The 18,646-nt window shown below is 49.6% G+C and overlaps 8 protein-coding genes and 1 non-coding gene across 9 annotated transcripts; 4 read left to right on the forward strand and 5 right to left on the reverse strand.

The window, feature by feature from the left end:
* Positions 1-27: 27 nt before the first annotated feature.
* On the reverse strand, positions 28-1,786 carry AKAW2_61284A (arylsulfotransferase family protein; the record flags this gene model as incomplete). Its single annotated transcript, XM_041680859.1, has 3 exons — positions 28-1,052; positions 1,106-1,171; positions 1,219-1,786. 3 exons carry the CDS (start codon positions 1,784-1,786, stop codon positions 28-30), a joined length of 1,659 nt encoding a protein of 552 aa, XP_041546782.1.
* A 1,073-nt stretch (positions 1,787-2,859) lies between these two features.
* AKAW2_61285S (uncharacterized protein) lies at positions 2,860-3,756 on the forward strand (the record flags this gene model as incomplete). Its single annotated transcript, XM_041680860.1, has 1 exon — positions 2,860-3,756. One exon carries the CDS (start codon positions 2,860-2,862, stop codon positions 3,754-3,756), a length of 897 nt encoding a protein of 298 aa, XP_041546783.1.
* Positions 3,757-5,300: 1,544 nt separating this feature from the next.
* On the reverse strand, positions 5,301-6,095 carry AKAW2_61286A (alpha/beta hydrolase; the record flags this gene model as incomplete). The annotated part of the gene is made up of 1 exon (XM_041680861.1): positions 5,301-6,095. The coding sequence occupies one exon, from the start codon at positions 6,093-6,095 to the stop codon at positions 5,301-5,303; it is 795 nt and encodes a 264-aa protein (XP_041546784.1).
* Positions 6,096-7,110: 1,015 nt separating this feature from the next.
* Positions 7,111-8,264, reverse strand: AKAW2_61287A (NAD(P)-dependent alcohol dehydrogenase; the record flags this gene model as incomplete). Its single annotated transcript, XM_041680862.1, has 3 exons — positions 7,111-7,393; positions 7,490-7,922; positions 7,982-8,264. The coding sequence occupies 3 exons, from the start codon at positions 8,262-8,264 to the stop codon at positions 7,111-7,113; spliced, it is 999 nt and encodes a 332-aa protein (XP_041546785.1).
* A 2,615-nt stretch (positions 8,265-10,879) lies between these two features.
* On the forward strand, positions 10,880-11,495 carry AKAW2_61288S (uncharacterized protein; the record flags this gene model as incomplete). Its single annotated transcript, XM_041680863.1, has 2 exons — positions 10,880-11,024; positions 11,092-11,495. The coding sequence occupies 2 exons, from the start codon at positions 10,880-10,882 to the stop codon at positions 11,493-11,495; spliced, it is 549 nt and encodes a 182-aa protein (XP_041546786.1).
* An 820-nt stretch (positions 11,496-12,315) lies between these two features.
* On the forward strand, positions 12,316-13,638 carry AKAW2_61289S (uncharacterized protein; the record flags this gene model as incomplete). The annotated part of the gene is made up of 5 exons (XM_041680864.1): positions 12,316-12,405; positions 12,469-12,668; positions 12,882-13,242; positions 13,300-13,354; positions 13,412-13,638. 5 exons carry the CDS (start codon positions 12,316-12,318, stop codon positions 13,636-13,638), a joined length of 933 nt encoding a protein of 310 aa, XP_041546787.1.
* A 489-nt stretch (positions 13,639-14,127) lies between these two features.
* AKAW2_t60034A lies at positions 14,128-14,198 on the reverse strand. Its single transcript has one exon. It is a non-coding gene; the product is annotated as a tRNA-His (tRNA).
* Positions 14,199-14,886: 688 nt separating this feature from the next.
* On the forward strand, positions 14,887-15,985 carry AKAW2_61290S (glycoside hydrolase family 16 protein; the record flags this gene model as incomplete). The annotated part of the gene is made up of 2 exons (XM_041680865.1): positions 14,887-15,258; positions 15,335-15,985. The coding sequence occupies 2 exons, from the start codon at positions 14,887-14,889 to the stop codon at positions 15,983-15,985; spliced, it is 1,023 nt and encodes a 340-aa protein (XP_041546788.1).
* Positions 15,986-16,444: 459 nt separating this feature from the next.
* On the reverse strand, positions 16,445-18,525 carry AKAW2_61291A (uncharacterized protein; the record flags this gene model as incomplete). Its single annotated transcript, XM_041680866.1, has 6 exons — positions 16,445-16,742; positions 16,823-17,523; positions 17,578-18,134; positions 18,195-18,223; positions 18,278-18,372; positions 18,430-18,525. 6 exons carry the CDS (start codon positions 18,523-18,525, stop codon positions 16,445-16,447), a joined length of 1,776 nt encoding a protein of 591 aa, XP_041546789.1.
* Positions 18,526-18,646: the final 121 nt, after the last annotated feature.

Raw genomic sequence — 18,646 nt, forward strand, 5'->3', positions numbered from 1 at the left:
GAACCTCAAGGAGTGAACGGCCCATCCTCATCCCCGAGAGAAACGATCCAACTTCAAGATCATGTACTCCTCCCAGTGGCTAGGACCTCCCATTTGGACTTGAGACTGCACTGCCCCATGCTCGTGCTTTCCGACCGAAGCTGCCTTCGGAGGTAGCACCTCGGCCTTAGTTCTCACAGCAGCAGTAGCTGTCAAAACCCTTCCCCTGGCATCAACAGCCTCTGCAGACACTGCATGAATGACACGACCTGGAAGTGACAGCGCAGTCTCAAAGCCAGTCCTCTTCGCATCGCCCAAGAACTCGCGCGAGCCGTACTCATCAACCACGCTATAAAAGCGCCAGACCTTTGTCTCAGTGTCACCGTTCCACGAGACATAAAGGGTCGTACCCTCGTCATTCTGAAGAGATACGATAGCCGGCGTCTCATTAGGAAGTCCAGTTAAGTTATACCGAAAAGCACGGTAATTCTCGACACCTTCTCCCAGAAAGCCCGAGTCCATGTAGGCGTGTAGGATTGGAGTGCCGTCAGGGCGGAATTCAGTCAATGCACCCTCAGAGCCCCAGTTCACAAGGACGTTGCCGTTGGGTAGCAATTGGGTGCCGCCTTGAGACTTGGACAATAGGCCATCGGGTGGTTGGAAGGCTTGGACGATGGATGCTTTCCAGGTGGCAGTATTGACTTTGATGATCTTTCCTTGTGAGAATGGATGGGTGTGGACTTCATGGCCGCGACCGTTCTCGGTGCCGTGAGCAGAGTTATCATACAGGGAGATGATCTCGGAGTCACCGTCTTTGGAAACGAATCGAGCGTGGTGTTGGAAGCAGAAGTTGACGTTTGGGCCTAGTTCGAAGTCGGACTTGACACCTCCCAGACGCCAGAGGATCTCGCCGCTGCTGCCGTTGATTTTGTGTACGGCGCAGGCATCACGGGCGGAGATAAGATAGTTCCCGTCAGTGTCTTTGTCCACGGAGTTGATGTGGAAGTAGTCCCATGCATCCGAAGAGTTATAGCCAGCGCCTGCTTGGCCAGGGTTGATGGGGAGGATTGCCTCTGAGAGAGATTAGTTCGTTGCAGGCGTGTGCTGTGAAGGAGGAAGAACTAACCGTCGGGAAGGACATGATCCAAGCTGGACCACTCAAACAGAACATCACCAGTGGCAATATCAAGCTCTGTCACCCTGATTAGCATTATCCTGTCATGCAAATGGATTCTATACCTTGGATGATGGCATCCACGATCCACTGTTGCTCCGCACTGGCTCCCCAGGGAGTGAGGTCCATTGGCACGGGTTGGTAGATTTGTATCAAAGCCGTCTCCTCATTGATCACGTGGAACTCATGCTTGTCCATAATCTTATGGTTACCAGCACGCAGCTCACGAATAGTCTCATAGTGCTGGTCTAGGAAGGTGACATGGCCGTGACCATGTCCATAAGCCGGATTATGGTCACCCTCGAAGCAGAATAGGACATCCTTGCCGTTCCATCGGGCTTTCTGAAAGTTGGTTGCCCAGATGGAGTAGTAGGAGTATCCGGACCAGACTAGCTCGCCATCATCCCGAAAGATGTAAGGAGATGCCTGGCGAGGGCCATGCATTTCTCCCGGGCCATCTGCGATACCAGCAAAAGGAGCAACGAAGAGGTACCCCTTCTCCACATCTGCGGCTGCAGGGATGGTAATATTCAGCTTGGGCGGTGCCAGATCAGGGCGCGACTTGAATTGCCAGTCAGCTGCTACCAGTGGTAGCAGCATCATGGAGGCTGAGATAGGCCAGGGTGAGCGCATGATGCGTGCTGAGAGCACATTGATCAGTCCCGTTATTTCTCATCATCGTCAAGGATGGGTACATTAACCTTAGGTAAAGTCGATGCACTGTTTTAGGAATTCCCGGAATTCGTTGGAGGTCTGTAGACTTATGGACAGTGAGATGGAAACAAGAGCGTAAAAAGGGAGTTGACAAGGGAGTTTATAGGCCTCTAGAAAAGGCCAAGCCCCCTCCCGCAAGAGGCAGCGATTCTTGCGTGCTCGTAACAAACCCCGCAGCGGGATGACATGTTCCAATGAAGTTATCCGCATACAATTACGGAACATTGTATTGTCTATTCCTCTGTGACTGTAGTCTACACAATTTGATCCGATAGAACCGGTTCATTCCCGCATCCCCGTTAGCCAACATATTCTTCAAAATAACAATGCTTAAGTCGTCAGGTGACCATAGCGATGGTAAGCAGAATAGACTATAGTAAGGAAAAGCATTGACTTTGGTAAAGTGGGGATGGCCATGCCGATCAAATAAGCGAATGATGGCGGGGAGACAAAAGGGAAAGACTAGTGCTGATCAACCCAGCTTCTCGGAAGAGGTCCCGTCGGCAGACGCGACTCTATCAGATTCAGAGGTGAGGTAGACAGTAGTTTTCCTAGGCTGTCCCATCAGCGTCCGGTTTCTCCTCTTCCGCTACAAGGATAACCTGTTTACCGTCGAATACCACAGCCATTTCTTCGATCGGGAAAACACTCGTTTCGGGATAGGCATACCACAAGACCAGATGGTATTCCTAGTCGATTTCGCCAGGGAAATGTGATTGATGATGATGTTGCGGATAGTTGGGAAATGTCAGACACCCAAGCCACGCCGAGTCCACGGCTGCGTAGATGTTTGTTAGGGCCAGGAGCGGGCGGCCATTTTTGACAAAAGTTAATAAATTGACTCTCTTTGTTGTATTTGCTGTTTTACCACTCAAAAAAGTAGCGATACACATCTGCAATGGCACAAACACATACATTCTTTTCTATCACGGTATAGTGGACATAACTACCCAATGATCGTGCGTTCTGGACAATGGGGATTGCTTGTTAAAATGTTCTTGGAGACCCCAAACAGGGAGCAGCCGGTGAAGCGGTTTACCAGTGTTTCGTGGATTGAAGAAGAAGGAGGAGCGTTCGCCCGAAGCCCTTCGTGCTGGCTTGGACCCAGAAATGCCTTGCCCTTCTCTGCTACGGGGATGGTGATCACTAGTGCTCTTAGCTCTGACAGACTTCTGCCACACGAGCTGCTCGATCGCTTTCGGGAAGTGCTGAAATTCATCCAACGCGCACGAGTCCTGAATCTTCCAGAGAATGCTCCTGAGGAGATGCTTGACACACCAGAGACAGCGGCCCAATTGCGGCGCGCTGCAGCAGAGAGCATTGTGATGCTGAAGAATGAGAGGGACATTTTCCCGTTTAAATATGACAAGACCACGGCTGTCATTGGTCCCAACGCGTTATTCGCTGCATATTGCGGAGGAGGATCGGCCGCTCTCGACCCTTATCATGCTATTAGTCCCTTGAAGGGTATTCACGCACGGGTGTCGCAGGCCAAGTATGCCCTCGGGGCTCCAGGGTGTACGCTTCTACCGCCCCTTTCGCACCTTACGAAGACAAAGTCAGGTCAACCGGGCTTCGACATGACAGTCTATCTTGACTCACCAGGGTCGCCAAACCGCAATGCAGTCGACCAGAGCCATGTCGGCCGATCTGAGGTCTTCTTGATGAATTACAAAAATCCTCATATCGAGGGCTACCTTTACTACGCCGATCTGAGTGGAACATTTACGCCTGATGTAACTGCGGAGTACGAATTTAGTATCTGTGTTGCTGGCACAGTCAAACTGTTTATTGATGGGGAGTGTATCATCGACAACGCGTCGAAGCAGATCCATGGGGACAATTTCTTTGGGACTGGCACAGTTGAAGAAGGGAGAGTTACTCCTTGAAGTCGGTAAGATGTACTACATCAAGGCTGAATTTGGCACGGATCCAACTTTCACTTTTGATCGACCGGGGGCCAACGGGTTTGGCGCAGGGGGCATCTGACTCGGTGCAGAGCGCAAGGTGTCCTTGCAGGAAGAAATACATAGTGCTGTGGCCCTGGCACGACAAGTGGACCAGGTTCCCGGACGTATCTTTGGAACGGGCACTCCCACCTTCTAGCTGCGCTCTTCCCATCCGCTACTCTAGGCGAATACGCTAACTCCCTCTTCTGGGTCATCCTAATATTAGGTTGTGTCTGGAGTCTTGACTCTCCATGCATACCTGAACGATTTCTAACGCCCCTGGCTGTTTTGGATTGATCCTATGCGCTACTTCTTCGGCGCTTCGCTCGGTTCGGTCCTTCACAGCGTTGCGGTTGAGTGTTCCTCGAGTGATCTCGTCGTGTTTGATGCCCCGCCAGGCAGTACTTGTGGCCAGTATACGGCGGCCTTCTTGCGGGGTTACCCCACATACATCGTTAATCCGAACGCGACGGCAGATTGCTCATATTGTCCGTATTCAGTCGGTGATGAGTATCTGGACACGTTGAATTATTCGTATGGGCAGCGCTGGTGGAATTGGGCGGTTTTTGTGGGCTTTTACTGTACGAAGTTTATGTTGGTTTATGTGGTGGTGTGGTTCACTAAGGGGAGGGAGCAGAGACGTGCTTGAGGGGTTAAGCGGGGAGAGGAATTTGATATATGATAGAACTTAATATGTGAAGGCGGATGCTGGAGTAGTTAGAGATTGCCATTTTAGGATTTACAAACTGTCAAAATACTAGCAAATGGGATAGAGAGGTGTTTACGGCAACTCCATTGATAGTGGAAGGTCGGATATTCCGAGGGAAATGAGACCAACACCGAAGATCAAGTCAGCTTAGACAAGCACTTCTCTCTAACAATTCGCAACTAAGAATTAACAAAATCCTGGATTGAGAGAATTTATGCAAATGGTTTAATTGATAGAATTGCAAAGTCAGGCTGGTGATGCACACCTCCTGCGCCGCGTGGGGCAATTGTAGCCTAGTCCTGCGAGGCGATGAGCACAATTTCAGACGACAAGGGTCGGCGCGTTAGACTAGCTCTTGAGTTGCGGCTGGCTGGTCTGGGCCACATCGACTGGTGCGTGGGGGATGTGCCATTATGATAGACTAGATTCTGATGGCGTGCTCCCTTTGATTATATGTTATTGGGCAACTCGATTCAGGCCGGCTCAACTCGCGAAACCGAACCAGCCTATGGGGATAAAGACTGGTTTGAGCGTAACTATTCGCGGGAGCTATGGGGATTTTGAAACGAATCGTGAGATGGCAGGCTATCGCACCGGTAAGGAGAATGTTGAGGGTTAGTGCCTAACGTGGTTATCGGTATTCAGCCGCATCAGGGCAGTTTTCAAGTGAATCCTAAAAAGTAAAAAGCTATTCTCGTATATTAAAGGCCCCTCTACGTCTTTTTTTCAATAAGCCGAGTGAGCCTCGTAGCTATCTATATTGTAATCAATCGCATCACTTGTCTTCGTAGCGAGTCACCACGTTGTTCACAATCTCAGCCACTTCCTTCGCCTTACTAAAATCAACCGAATGGCCCGAATCCAGCTCAAAAGCCTCAACCTCTGCCCCCTCCTTCTTCATCACTTCCACCATCCACCTCTGGTAGTCAACAGGAACAGTCATATCCCTAGTCGACAAGACACATGTTACAGGAATATCCCTCCAAGCAGCTCGCTCGGCAGTAATAGGCTGGTACATGCACTTGCCATTCCACCGCTGGAGGGTCCCCAAATACCATTCTACCTCGGACTCAGACTCATCCGGACCAGGCGTAACAAGCAGACCCTTAGGATCGCGGTCCACGCACGTTCCATCCTCCGCGAAATCGAATGCCACGGGCATCAACGACGCGTGACCGAATTGGTCCACGATGTCAAACATGCTTCGCCCTTCAGTAATGGTGAACGAAGAGAGTGAGACAATATGAAGTACTCCACCAGGTAGGCCTTGTTTGCTGCGGTTTGAGATTGCTAGGTCCGAAAGACTATTGGTAGCTACTTGGCCGCCGTAGGAATGAGAGATCACAATGACATTTTTGCCAGCGTTGGCGAGGTTCAATGCGTATTCGCGAAAAGCAGTTGTGTCGGTTTCTAGATCGGCTGTTGGGGGCCGCGCGCCGTTCATTGAGGGTAGCTCGGGGACGTGGACTTCGTGCCCGGATGACTTGAGAAGGTTGGTGAGCTTGTCGTATGAGGTGGGAACGTGCCAGCCTCCTGAGATGAGGAGAATCACGGGCTTGGAGGCAGACATGGCTGTTGTGTAGTAGCTACTAGTTGAAGGATGGAAAGAGGTGGGATCATAAAAAGCAGAGGGCTGAGGATGCTTGGGGAATTACTTATACTCGCGTTCATAAGAGTGGGGCAGAGTTTAGGAAGACGACAAAGAATGGTAAGGCAAGGCTGTGAGCTGTTAGTTCGACTCTATCCCTGCGCGATTCAATGCTACGCTTAGTGGTAAGCTAGTAGTAGCCTAGGTAAATTAGTGCTTACCATGGCTTGTTGGCCGGTCAAAGATCAGGTAATTCCACGCATGGAGCCACAACTACGGAGAATGTCAATATTTGAAATAATTATGTCTCTCTATATGCGGTGGATGAAATACAAGAGGTATCCTGGGTACGCCAATGAACGAAACGGACAGGCCATCATCGGCTGTAATTTGCCATCAGAGGTGGTACCTTCGCCGGGGTTAGAGAATGTAATGCCTTGATTACTTCTTTACTTTTTTCCCCTGGATTGTTTAAGTGTACTGCAACTTAAATCAAGATAAAGGTATTAATTAGGGATACTGATGGTTCCCCATCGAAACAAGACAGGTGAACAGTAGATCCCAGCCAAGCCACCCTGACACACAATCGCTATTTATATGTCACTACTTAGCGTCGCAGCGATGGAGATAGAGATATTCTCTTATATTTCGTTCTAGATCTAGATTATGAAAGGCATTCACCTATGAATTTGAGGATTATCCTGGTTTCTATATATAATCGTGGGCAGTGATGACGAGTCATGTGACTTGATGCTAGATACAACAACATTTGCACTGTTTGTCTTTCAGCTCGGTAATTGTCCGAAGCCTGTGCTAACCTGAGGCATCTAAGTGGGAGGAACCGGATGTCTATTTCCGGCAAGTCTAGCGGGCATTCCTGATCGGGCATCATCATACGATTAGGATTCTATTTATCTATTCTATCTCAACATTATCATCATCGTGACTAGTACTACTGGTTGTAACAATAGGAAAGGAAAAGATATCGTGATCGTGTCTACTGGCGAACCAGCACACCACGGTATCTCATCTTGCCCTCGCGCAGGGTCTGCATGGCCTCCTCAATACCCTCCTTGTTCAGGGGGAAGGTCATGATGGTGGGGTAGATCTTCTTCCTGGCAGCGAACTCGAGAAGGCTGCGGATGCTCTGGCGGGAAGCAACCAGGGAACCCTGGATGCGGACACCCCTCCACACGAGGCCGAGCATGGGCACCTTGGCAGGCTCGAAAGCCACGGTCAGAGGGTAGATGCTGCCGTGGGTGGCCATCAGAGGAATGAGGCTGCATTCATGTTAGCTATATGCACGAACAAGCTACTATGCAGAGGGGACGGTGATAAGGGAAGGTGGGGGGTGGGCTGGCTGGAGGCCAACGTACGAAGGGTAATCAACACCAGCATTGCCGCAAAGCAAGAGGTGCTTGACGGGCTTGAAGCCCTCAGGAACGGCATCACCAGACTTGAAAACGTGGAACTCAGAAGCACCAAAGTCCATAGCTTCCTGGCGCTTGGACTCAGAGCTGGAAAGGACAACGACGTGGCAGCCCATGGCAGCAGCCAGCTTGATGGCAACGTGACCAAGACCACCAATGCCCATAACGGCGACGCGGTCAGTCGAACGAATGCCATACTCGCTCAAGACAGTCCAGACAGTAGCACCGGCGCACATGAGAGGAGCAGCATACGCGGAGTCGTAGCCATCAGGAATGGGGTAGACGCAGTTGGCGTCCCAAACGGCACCGTAGCTGAAGGTTCCGTTGTCGAAGTCATGGAAACCGTACTGCTTCTGGTTCTCGCAGTACTGATCCCAGCCTAGTTCGAAGGGGTTAGCCTGCATAATGATTCATGTGTCGTACATGTAGGGGAAGTACCAGTAGCGCAGTTGTCACAGAAAGTGCAGATGCTGTGGGTGTATCCGAATCCAACACGGTCTCCGACCTTCACGGAGGTAACACCGGGGCCAAGAGACTTGACGATTCCAATACCCTCGTGACCGAGCACCTGGTTGGTCTTGAGGTAGTGCTCATCTGTGCCGCAAAGACCAGAGTGGGTGGTCTCAATGAAGACCTCGTTGTGTCCAAGGGTGGACGAAGCCTTGTCAGCGACAATGCGGCCCTCGGCAGAGCCACGGAACACGTCGTACGTAACGCTCATGGTTGGGAAGATTTGAATAATGTGAGGGGTATCTAGAATAAAGAGAGATGGATGGGTCCTAACGAAAAATTGGCCTACCCAGTCTTTATAAACGCCCCGTCTCTACGATACTGATCATACATTATTAATAGGGACTGGTCCGAGCAAACCGAAACGGCTCACGGCGTTGCTGCCCTTTGAGTAACGTTATCCTGTGGAAACCAAGGGAACAAGTGAAGAAAACTTCACGCCGGCTTCTGTGGAGTGCAATTCAAGGAACGTAACGGCAAGTTTGGTCCACCAGATCCACCTCCCAACCGCAGATTTTCCGAACGAAGTCCGCATGTCGCACACGAGACCACTGAGACTTTCCTCTCACGCCTCGCAGATTTATTTGCATTTATACGTTATCTATATCATATCTCTCCCTGAGTGCCAAGATGTTGACAAAGTAAATGGTAGCTTTCGGTTTGAGATAAGGTTTTTCATGACTCTATTCGAATCGGTCCCGACAACGGGCCGAGAAAGAGAAGAATTCGAGAAGGGCTTTTATGGCGCCACGGATCCACTCGCTGCCGTGCCGAGGCTGTTCTATCGCCTTCCCGAGACGTTGTTGTCGATCCCTTATCCCGGCTTTCAAACTCCAGGGTCAAATTTTCACACGTGGTATGATCCAGCAATTTATTCGCAAAAGTTTGCTACATGGAATTTCTTGAGCTACTCACGTGGGCCACTAAGGACTCTGCGCGTCATAAAGCCATGCGGTCGGTATATTAAGGCCGTTGCCGCTAACGTACACCATTGTGGGAACTGGAAGCCTCCTGCGTTAAGCATTTGTCACTCGCCGGGATTAGCTCTTGCGGCCATGCTTTGCCTTCACCCGAGCCTCGTTATCGTTAGTCTGAAAATGAGTGAGGCTGTGTGGTCATGGCTTGCATCAGTCATGTTGACTGGTAAAATTTGAGCGGCCCTACTCACCGCAACTTTGTCATGAAAAGGATTAGCGACTAAGTCTGATCGTCCTTCCAGCACTGAAAGAAGCTGAGACAATGACTATAAGGCAGATGGTGTCAAACAATCGTACACAAGTGTGGCCTCCAAATAAATCCATTAGCTACGCCAATTACGACGTACAATAACTAGAGACATGACAAACGTATTCATCACCCGATCATGAATCTTTCTAACAGATGGCGACTATTCGATATAGGTATTGGCGCTGCTGTGAAAAAGGCTTGCCCATTAGGTCTAAAACCGTCGATTCGTCACAATTCTGCTCCTGAAGCAGTTTCTCAGAGAGACCACCACGAATGATGTATTGCTAGACATGAACTGACTTGCTTGATGCAATCTGGGATGTGGAGTCTACACCATAGCCTACCTTACAGAGTATGTGCTAATTGCAGGACTAGGCCCACTTGATCGGCTCCGATCATCTTGATAAGATACTTCTCCAATGAATCTGTTTATTCAAAGATCAAAGGTCGTTTCATAAAAAGTTTTATACGATAGACCAATGCCTGTATACATTTGTAGAATGGTTGTTAAAGATAAATTAGGCCTCAAATATACATCATCTCCAGGTGCGAGTGATTGATTACTCGTCGACTGTTGAATTACCACTCGTCCTGGTGCGCGTAACTTCTTCTTTCAACCCTGCTCCTCAATTTCCCCTGAACTTCCTTATTCCTGTTTCTTTCTCTCCGCGTCAACCATGGTTCCGACAGCCTACCACGTCGTATCCATATATCTCCATCTGGGTTCGCATACCTGAACTCCAAGCCACCGGATCATACCCGAAGCTTATCATTTCCTGGTTGTCTCACCCCCTGCTCTAAGGAAAGCGCGCCGTGCTTCTGACAGCTTTGCTAGTCAATATTGCACCTAGTTACACCAGCTCAGCCCTATACCCATTGTTTGGGTGTAAGATGACATAATTTATTGATTCCTTGTCTTGCAGCTAATTGGCCTGATGGCAATGCGACGGTCGCCCAGTTTTGTGATTTAGGTTCAAGGACGACGATTTATCACGGTACCATTCATCGCTATTTTCCTCAATAATTCTCGGTTATGATTCAACTAATTTCAATAATGACGTATCATCTATGCTGTTTCCTCTATATAGAGTGCCTCATCTTCATCAATAAAAGCATACGTCTGCGATACTCAATCAGTAGCACATAAAAGCCCTAATGCTTTCCGGGGACAAACTAATAGACATCCAAAAGCTTTATTACTAGATCGATTCTCAATTACATCATGACTAAGCCCGAATACGTTTTCACTCGTGATTTCCATGATGACAACCGGGACGTTTTGCTCAATATATTCGATGTACAACTGCTAACTGAAATCGCAGCATCAACCTCCAACATTATCTGTGGACCGAACTGTTCGGCTACCATATCCACCCTTCCATCCCTACAAGCGACCCAAATCTGAGAATTGCCGACGTTGGCACTGGCACTGGGTAGGTGGTAAAACGTGCAGGAAGACAAATTAACTAGCTTACTGCTAACGCTCCAACCAGAATCTGGCTGACAGATCTATCACGTCGACTTCCGAGCACCGTATCCCTAGATGGCCTTGATATATCTTTCAGCGCTCTCCCCCCAAAAGAATGCCTTCCTTCAAATATGACTCTACACTCATACGACATACTATCCGAGACGCCAGATCACCTCCGGGGTGTCTATGATATTGTTCACGTTCGCAACTTTTCCTTCGTAATAAGGGACTTGGAGGCTGAGAGGGTCATCGGGAACGTTTTACAACTACTGAGTATGCTCCCAATATAAATCCTTGGGCCCCACCCCCAATCTTCTATTGCATGCTGAATATCGCACAGAGCCTGGTGGCTACCTCCAATGGGCCGAAGTAGATGCCCTTTCGTATCGAATCGAGAAGACCAGCCCGGGCTGCAAAGACGACGCCCTTAAGGAACTCATGCGCTTAGGCAGGGGGGCAGATGACCGTACTACTCCTCACTGGGTTCCCGAGATTCCTTATTACTATCAGCAGGCAAAGCTGGAAGAGGTGGAAAGTGACGTCAAAGATGCCCCGCCGTATATGGCCGTAGCAAAGCATGAATGCAACCTAATTGTTCCCGAGATGCTCGCCCGCACAACACAGAATTCGGCTCTAAGTGAGAGATTTTCGCGGCTTATACCCGAGGCTATGGAGGAAACACATGGAGGAGCGTACTGGGCCTTTACTCGGCTCACGGTGGTTGGTCGGAAGGCTAGTGGTTAGCTGGGTGGCTACTTATTTAATCTATTCGGGTATAGGTGGGATTTTGATGTCTACGTACGGCTTATTCATTTAGGGGTGACTGCTAGAGTGAAGCAAAATATGGGACTATATTCACATAGTTTACTTCATGGTAAATGCTTGGGGTGTCTGCTATTGCATTCAAATAGAGGGTATGGACTTTAAGGACATCTTTCGCTCGTGAGAAACTGGCAAGGGATATAAATCGGGGCTTCATCCCACCTCTGCCTTCGACCAGAATTTAGAAATTATGGCTTCTTATTAGGTCTCTCAGAGCATTCAAACATGCTGAATAGTATGTGAATTGCGTTACCACACAAAATACTATTTAATAGGTCGCTCATTATGCGGATAGGTTGCCACACGACTGGTTATTCCATCTGTTAAAGTCTTCCGTCAGTCCTAACATTGTGAAGTAATATGACCCGGTTGCTGACCACATTTCTAATGCCTCTCAGATATGTCAGACGAAGAATATAGAGAGCTGCGAAAGCTGCAACAGAGCTGTACGATTCAATTCTTTTCCCATAACATTTCTTCAGCCGTCTTGGGATTTCGAACGTGGGGATACAGTAGAAAGATTAAAGGTCATGATATGACATCCAATGAGAAATTCTCTGGTTGTGACTAGAGTTGAGGCTAAGTAGATAAGATAATATGGCGTGACTGGCCCGCCATAATCGAGCTTCGATCACGCCAGTACACTAGCTTAGTGTCACCTTACCCCACCTCACCTCCCCATGCGTATCCATATCACCAACAATCAAGACTTGATTTCCATCAGCTACTTCCAATATAAGTCATGCCTACTTCCATCGAAACTACCGTCAGCACGCAGACTAAGATTCGCCCTACCGTCCGGCTCGCCGCTGTTGACGGGGATGCCGAAAAGGTCCGTTACGACCCCGCTATCCTGGCTTATACCCATGCATTCAGCTCACCACGCTTGCTACAGCAGCCCGATTGGCTGGTCGAGCTTCACACAAAGGGCTGGACGGTTGTCCGCGGTGCCCTACCAAGGGACCGAGCACTAGCCTATGCCGGCAAGGCCTACGAATGGCTTGAAAGCTGGGACCTGGGGTTCGACCGCAAGGACCCGTCGACCCGCAAGGCAGCGAACCTTCCCTGGCACACTCACGGGGGGCTTTACAGCAGGTTTGTTACCATCATTTGCTATCATGCACTGTAATAGGCAGCGGCAGCAGTAACACTGCCGCGAGCACAGGTACGGCGTCGGCCACGAGCAGTTCGTGTGGGATTTGAAGTCAGAGCCGGGGCTGGTGGAGAAGTGGGAGCAGATCTGGGGCACCCGCGAGCTTCTGGTCTCGTTTGGTATAATCTTCCTTCTTCTCTGACGATACTTAGTAGTAACTGCTCAGACGGCGTGAACCTTTCCTTACCCGAAATGGAACGCCCCAAGACAGACCCTATTTTCGCGCCGTGGGCGCATGTCGACCAGTCTCCCTTTAACAGCAAGTTCGACACCGTCCAAGGAATTGTGAATTTGCTCCCCAATGGGCCCGAGGATGGCGGGTTGATGGTGTTTGAAGGGTCAAGCGCTTGCTATACTGAGTTGTGGCAACACTTTGACCACAAGAAGGGTGAAAAGGGATGGAGCACGTGGGCCTATCAAAGTGTTGATGAGGATATGTGCCAGTGGCTTGAGGCTAGGGGATGCAAATGGACCAAGGTGTGCGCAGAGCCTGGCGATCTGCTACTCTGGGACTCGGTGCGTGCTCCTATCTCTAACATATCTTGAATTTGTAGTTGGCTAACAGCGCACTAGCGCACGATCCATTACGGCGCTGCTCCTTCTTCGGTCAATGACCGCTTCGCTGCCTGTATGCCAAAATCTTCATTTCCATGCTAGTATAGAAATGCTAACGGTCTAAACTAAGATGTCTGCTACAAGCCGGCCGCCGCTATCTCAGAGGAGGCGAGAAGTGTGCGCCTGCAGGCGTTCGAAACGAAGCAGAATACAACACATGATCCGGCTGATTTTCGAGTCAGGGAGTACCTGCCACCGACAGATCATCCTACCTACGAAGCGGCCATCAAGAGGCCGTTACACAGCCCGGTGCTTTCGAAGCGAGCGAGGGAACTGATTGGGCTGGATCTATACTGAAGGGTTTCACAGGACCAGAGGCTGTTTTGGTTAGTGAGTCATAGCTGTTACTTCCATATAGCCTGCAATCGAATGCACATGCATTCGTCATTTAGGACGGTCACATATCAGATACTTGGGAAGAGTAGACGACCGATATAAGGGACAGCTGCTGCTCACCGTGCAGCACAACAGCTAAAGAATTGCACATCATTCATTCCCTGGGTATTCACCCTGGATTGCAGAATAGTATCCCAAATATCTGTAGATATTCAGTATGAAATCCAATATCGAGAAAGCAGTAGACAAAGGTATAAATAAAAACCGTCGTTCGAGATATCATGAACTTATATTCAGGTATGTCTGCTCCGCTATAAGAACTTGTGGCAGCGGCAAAATTCGGACCTATACTCTGTATAGACATAGATGGGGTTCTCTTTGATTAGACATCTCTTCAGATTTAGCTAGGAAAAAGTACCATACGCCCAAAAAAAAGATGAAAATTTTTATTGGCGCTGCCCGGAATCGAACCGGGGCTGGCACGGCCACAACGTGACGTCATACCACTAGACCACAGCACCTGTTGTTGTGAGAGCTGTCTCCGAAAAGTAATCTATGTGGGAAAGAGTCTTCTTGGAGTTGGGTTAGTTGTTGGGCCGAGGTTGAGGTGGTCTCCAGTGGGCCAGTGTTTAAGTTACATGCTAACATGGGCTGGAGCGGCCACTTTCGCATTGGCTCGCTGTCTTATAGTTGGCTTCATTATCTCCGTTCGTGGTTCGCTCACTTTAAGTTCTTGAGGACTTGACGGCTGGATTTCAGGAACATATGAGAGTCTGACTAATCGGGAAATCGCAGCTGTCTCGGGCTATTATTCGCTAGGTCCAAATCAAGTTCCACAATATAATGACAAAGCGGGATAATCTAGCCCGTTTTGTTCTCCATAGTGTCCACCACAATGACCTGACTACACTTGAGTCTGAAAGCACTAAAAGCCACCCACAAGCCACCTCTCGAGTATCATGATTGAACGAGATTTATTAGGAGGCTGGGAGCAGGGCTTTGAAGCTGTGGTGTTGTTGCATCAGGTTTGCGAGATTATACGAGGTACTAAAGCACCATGTTACTGGGGAATATATATTTTACACTCGGCCATGAGTACATTGCATATAGCTTCATCTGCGTCAGAAATCCAACAATAAACTTACTCACATACTAGTGTCCATACCAATACCTCAAAAGATCAATTTCCCAGCTCACCGCTTCCTAAAAATGTCACCCATACTAAAATATACCGCCGCGCTCCTCCCCACACTCCCCTATACCCTTGCGCAGACCTACACCAACTGCAACCCTCTAGAAAAGACCTGCTCGTCCGACACAGGCTCAACACAAAGCGCACTACACTACAACTTCGTCGAGAGCTCATCAACACTCGCAGAATGGACGACCCTCTCAGGCAACCCAACCATCAGCTCCGAGGGCGTCGAACTCACAATCAACAAGCAGGGTGATGCACCCACGATCGAAACGCCATACTACATCTTCTTCGGCGAGATCAGCATCGTTATGAAAGCATCCGCCGGCACGGGCATAATCAGCAGTATAGTTCTAGAGTCAGATGATCTCGACGAAGTCGACTGGGTAAACACCACCACCACCACCACATATTGTACCCAGGACACCCTCAGCTAAATGAACACCTTCTCCTGCGAACCAGGAAGTCCTAGGAAGCTACACAACCGAACTCCAAACCGACTACTTCGGCAAAGGCGACTCCTCCACCTCCAACCGCTGGACCTGGGAGCCCATCGACGACCCCCAATCTACCTTTCACACCTACACACTAACTTGGACCCCTGCGGCCCTGACGTGGAGCATCGACGGCACGGCCACACGCACACTTTCCTACTCCGACGCCGCGAACGGGACCCGCTACCCGCAGACTCCCATGCAGGTCAGAATTGGGATCTGGGCTGGTGGCGATCCGGAGAATAACCAGGGGACGATTGATTGGGCGGGTGGGAAGACTGATTACTCCCAGGCGCCGTTTACTATGGTTGTGCGGAGTGTGGATATCGTTAATTATTATCCGGCGGAGAGCTATACGTATAGTGACAAGAGTGGCGACTTTGAGAGTATTTTGATGCAGGGGGGAAAGGTGTCGAGTCTGTCGGCTTCTGCTGATGCCTCTGGCTCCGGGTCCGGATCTACTACAACGGCGGGTGTTGCGCCTGCGACTGCTTCGATTCAGTGGGCTGGAGCATCGAGGCCGGCTTGCTCTCAGTTAAACGTCCCGGCGCTGAGGTTTTCGGTGTCGATATGGGGCTTGTGCATGTTATTTCTTGCACCGAGGGTTCTGGCAATATAAAGGTAATAGCAGCCTTGATACGGAGCTTTACCGCTCCTGGTATACTGGACGAGATATGATGTCATGAATAGCTGGTAGATAATAGATGAGGAACTTGCAAAGGACTGGTCATAGCTGTACTATATAAAAAGTGGTGATGGAAGTCTCGCTCTGCTTCACGAGTGCTAATATTTGCATCATAACTCCAAGTTTATGGAACTAAGCAGGAGTTTTGCACAGCACATTATATAATTTCTTGAATCTACAGGAGTCCAGGATATTCTCCAGAGCTCATCGGCACCGTATCCCCTGGAAATCCATCATTGCCTGTCGGGCGGCCAGCCCAACAAGTCTTGTTATAGTTTTGTCTGTGATGGACGGTGTGGATTCTTATACATTTTCAACATCAGTCAAGAACCTCTTTCCATCGCGGGAATCATGGCAGGGTGTAGCTCATGAACATAAGCCACACCTGATATATCATAGAAATGTAGATGAGTAATAATAAGCGTAATTCCTAGTCATACTTGCTTGTCGAGCTGCAGTTGCCCTATCGACAGCACACCGAGCAAGCCGCTTCAGCTCAAGGATAATCTCCTGCGCAAAGGTGATCTTCCCAACGTAGCATACAGGGTCCCTTGCTCTCTTCTTAGCCGCAATGAGATCCGAAATTAGACCCATGAGGTTCATGTCTTCATTGGTTTCGGGATGAAGGGGGTGTGAGAGGACATTGCAAAATAGATTTATGGCGGTTTGGATGAAGTAGGTTAGACAGAAACTGGTATTGGATGTTAGCATACCAATTGGCGTGGGACATTCGGCCAAAGGCGGGAGACTAAATGACAGGGGAAAACACACAGAAGGTTCTGCGGACCCAGCTCCACACGGTGGAAGACAAATGTCCGGAGAAAGGCTCGACTCGCGGTCACGGAGATCGCAAGGCTCGAGGAAGTATTTTGAGTATCTTGATTCCCGATCCACGAGGCGCACCTGCTGCTGGCTTGGTGAATCATAAGCAAGCAATGGTGGTATTGCAAATGAAAGACCGAGAACCGCATATCGGTGTTTTGAAGCACCAGGTCATGTTCAGCGGGTATCAGCGTGGGTCGATTTGGTAGCGGTAAGCTATCCTTCCACTTCTCCAAGTCCTGATCTAGGTTCCGGATTGTTCGGAAGAGATCTGTATTCGACTGTCGTAGGGCCTCAGGGGAGTATAGCCCGCGGTAAATACAAGACTGGATGCGCGCCAGGCAGACGTATGCGTCAAGGTAAGCATTTGTGATGCTTGCAGGGTCATTGGCGTTTTCGAAGAGGGAAGGCGCTGGATCACATTCAGAGTCTTCGAGTCGTGGGGGAAGGCCAGTTAGCAGGGTCAAGCCTTTGTCACAAACGTAGGCTATGCGGAATAAACGTCGTGCGTGGATATTGACGGCTAGAGGGGTAGCTCCCGCATGATCAGGAGATAAATTCAGCCTTAGTTGGTATATCAACCGGGCCACCGTTGTCAGTAGGTGGTCGATGGTTGAAAAGTCTGCTGCAAGCCCCTGGCAACACAAAGACTGGGGGTTTAGAGTTAATCTCCGTTGGACATTATATTAGAAAGGTCGACTCACAAGCATGAGAACAGCCTGCAGCCCATCCAGTGTTGCAGCTCCCTTGATAATTTCTGGCACAAGGCGATATGCCTCACGAGCATATCTAACGCTTGACTCCAGCGCATCGTCCTCGTCCCCATGCACCACAGATAACGCAAGCGAGTAAAAAGCAAATATCGCGGCCCTGGCGCAGCTCAAACAAGGCGATCCTGTTGATAGCTGTCCATAATATGCTGCTTGAATAGTGTGAGTTACCAGCGAGGGGTCAAGGATGGGGAAGAAAAGGCTGAATTCAGAAGCTTGATACTTCTGGATCTCTACGTATAAGTGGTTCTGGTCAGGCAGTGGAGACGGTGGATCAGCAGAGTCTAGCCACCTGGGAGCCTCGGAGATTGGATAATGAACGACTGTAAGCTCTCTCCCAGTACATGCGGTTATCCATTGCAAGCCGCTTGCCGAGAAAATGGGCGTGCCATCGAACGTGCATACATTCCCCCAGTGGCGGCCCGCAAACGGGTCTATGTAGCCAACGGCCGGAGTCCACGCCGTGATTGTAGGATTAGCGCTTGCGAGGCCTCATTTAGATGAAATTACTCAGCAAGTGAAGAAGTAGTTTTTTTAAGGGCAATACATACACTTAAGTCTGCTACCTTGTTGCTTTATACTGGCGAAGACAACAGGGTTAGTCTAATTCGACTTGGGCGCTAATATTGCCCACCTTGAAGAGCCCCCGGGGCTAGATCTGGAAAAGGTACATTGTAGATCATGACAGGCGCACCAGTCACACTTTGGTGTTGCCCGATCACAGGCGATCTGAAATAGTTCTGTGGTTAGATTGTATGTGTCTAGGTCCAGGGTGGGTGTTCTCACCTTCCTAACATGGCAAACATCGCACGCCCGGGTTGGACGGCCTCGTCGCCTCTGCACCGGCGCAATCCGGAGTATCCCTGCCTGACCCGAGGACATGAGCTCATTGATGTTTTTATGAATATGAGAAAAAGATTAAGGGTCTTCGAGGTGGAACCGAGCATGAAGCTTGGACCAGCGAGGTGCGCGATATGCCACGTGACGCTGTGGCCGGACGCAC

Source organism: Aspergillus luchuensis, chromosome 6, assembly GCF_016861625.1.
Source record: "Aspergillus luchuensis IFO 4308 DNA, chromosome 6, nearly complete sequence".
NCBI classification, from domain to species: domain Eukaryota; kingdom Fungi; phylum Ascomycota; class Eurotiomycetes; order Eurotiales; family Aspergillaceae; genus Aspergillus; species Aspergillus luchuensis.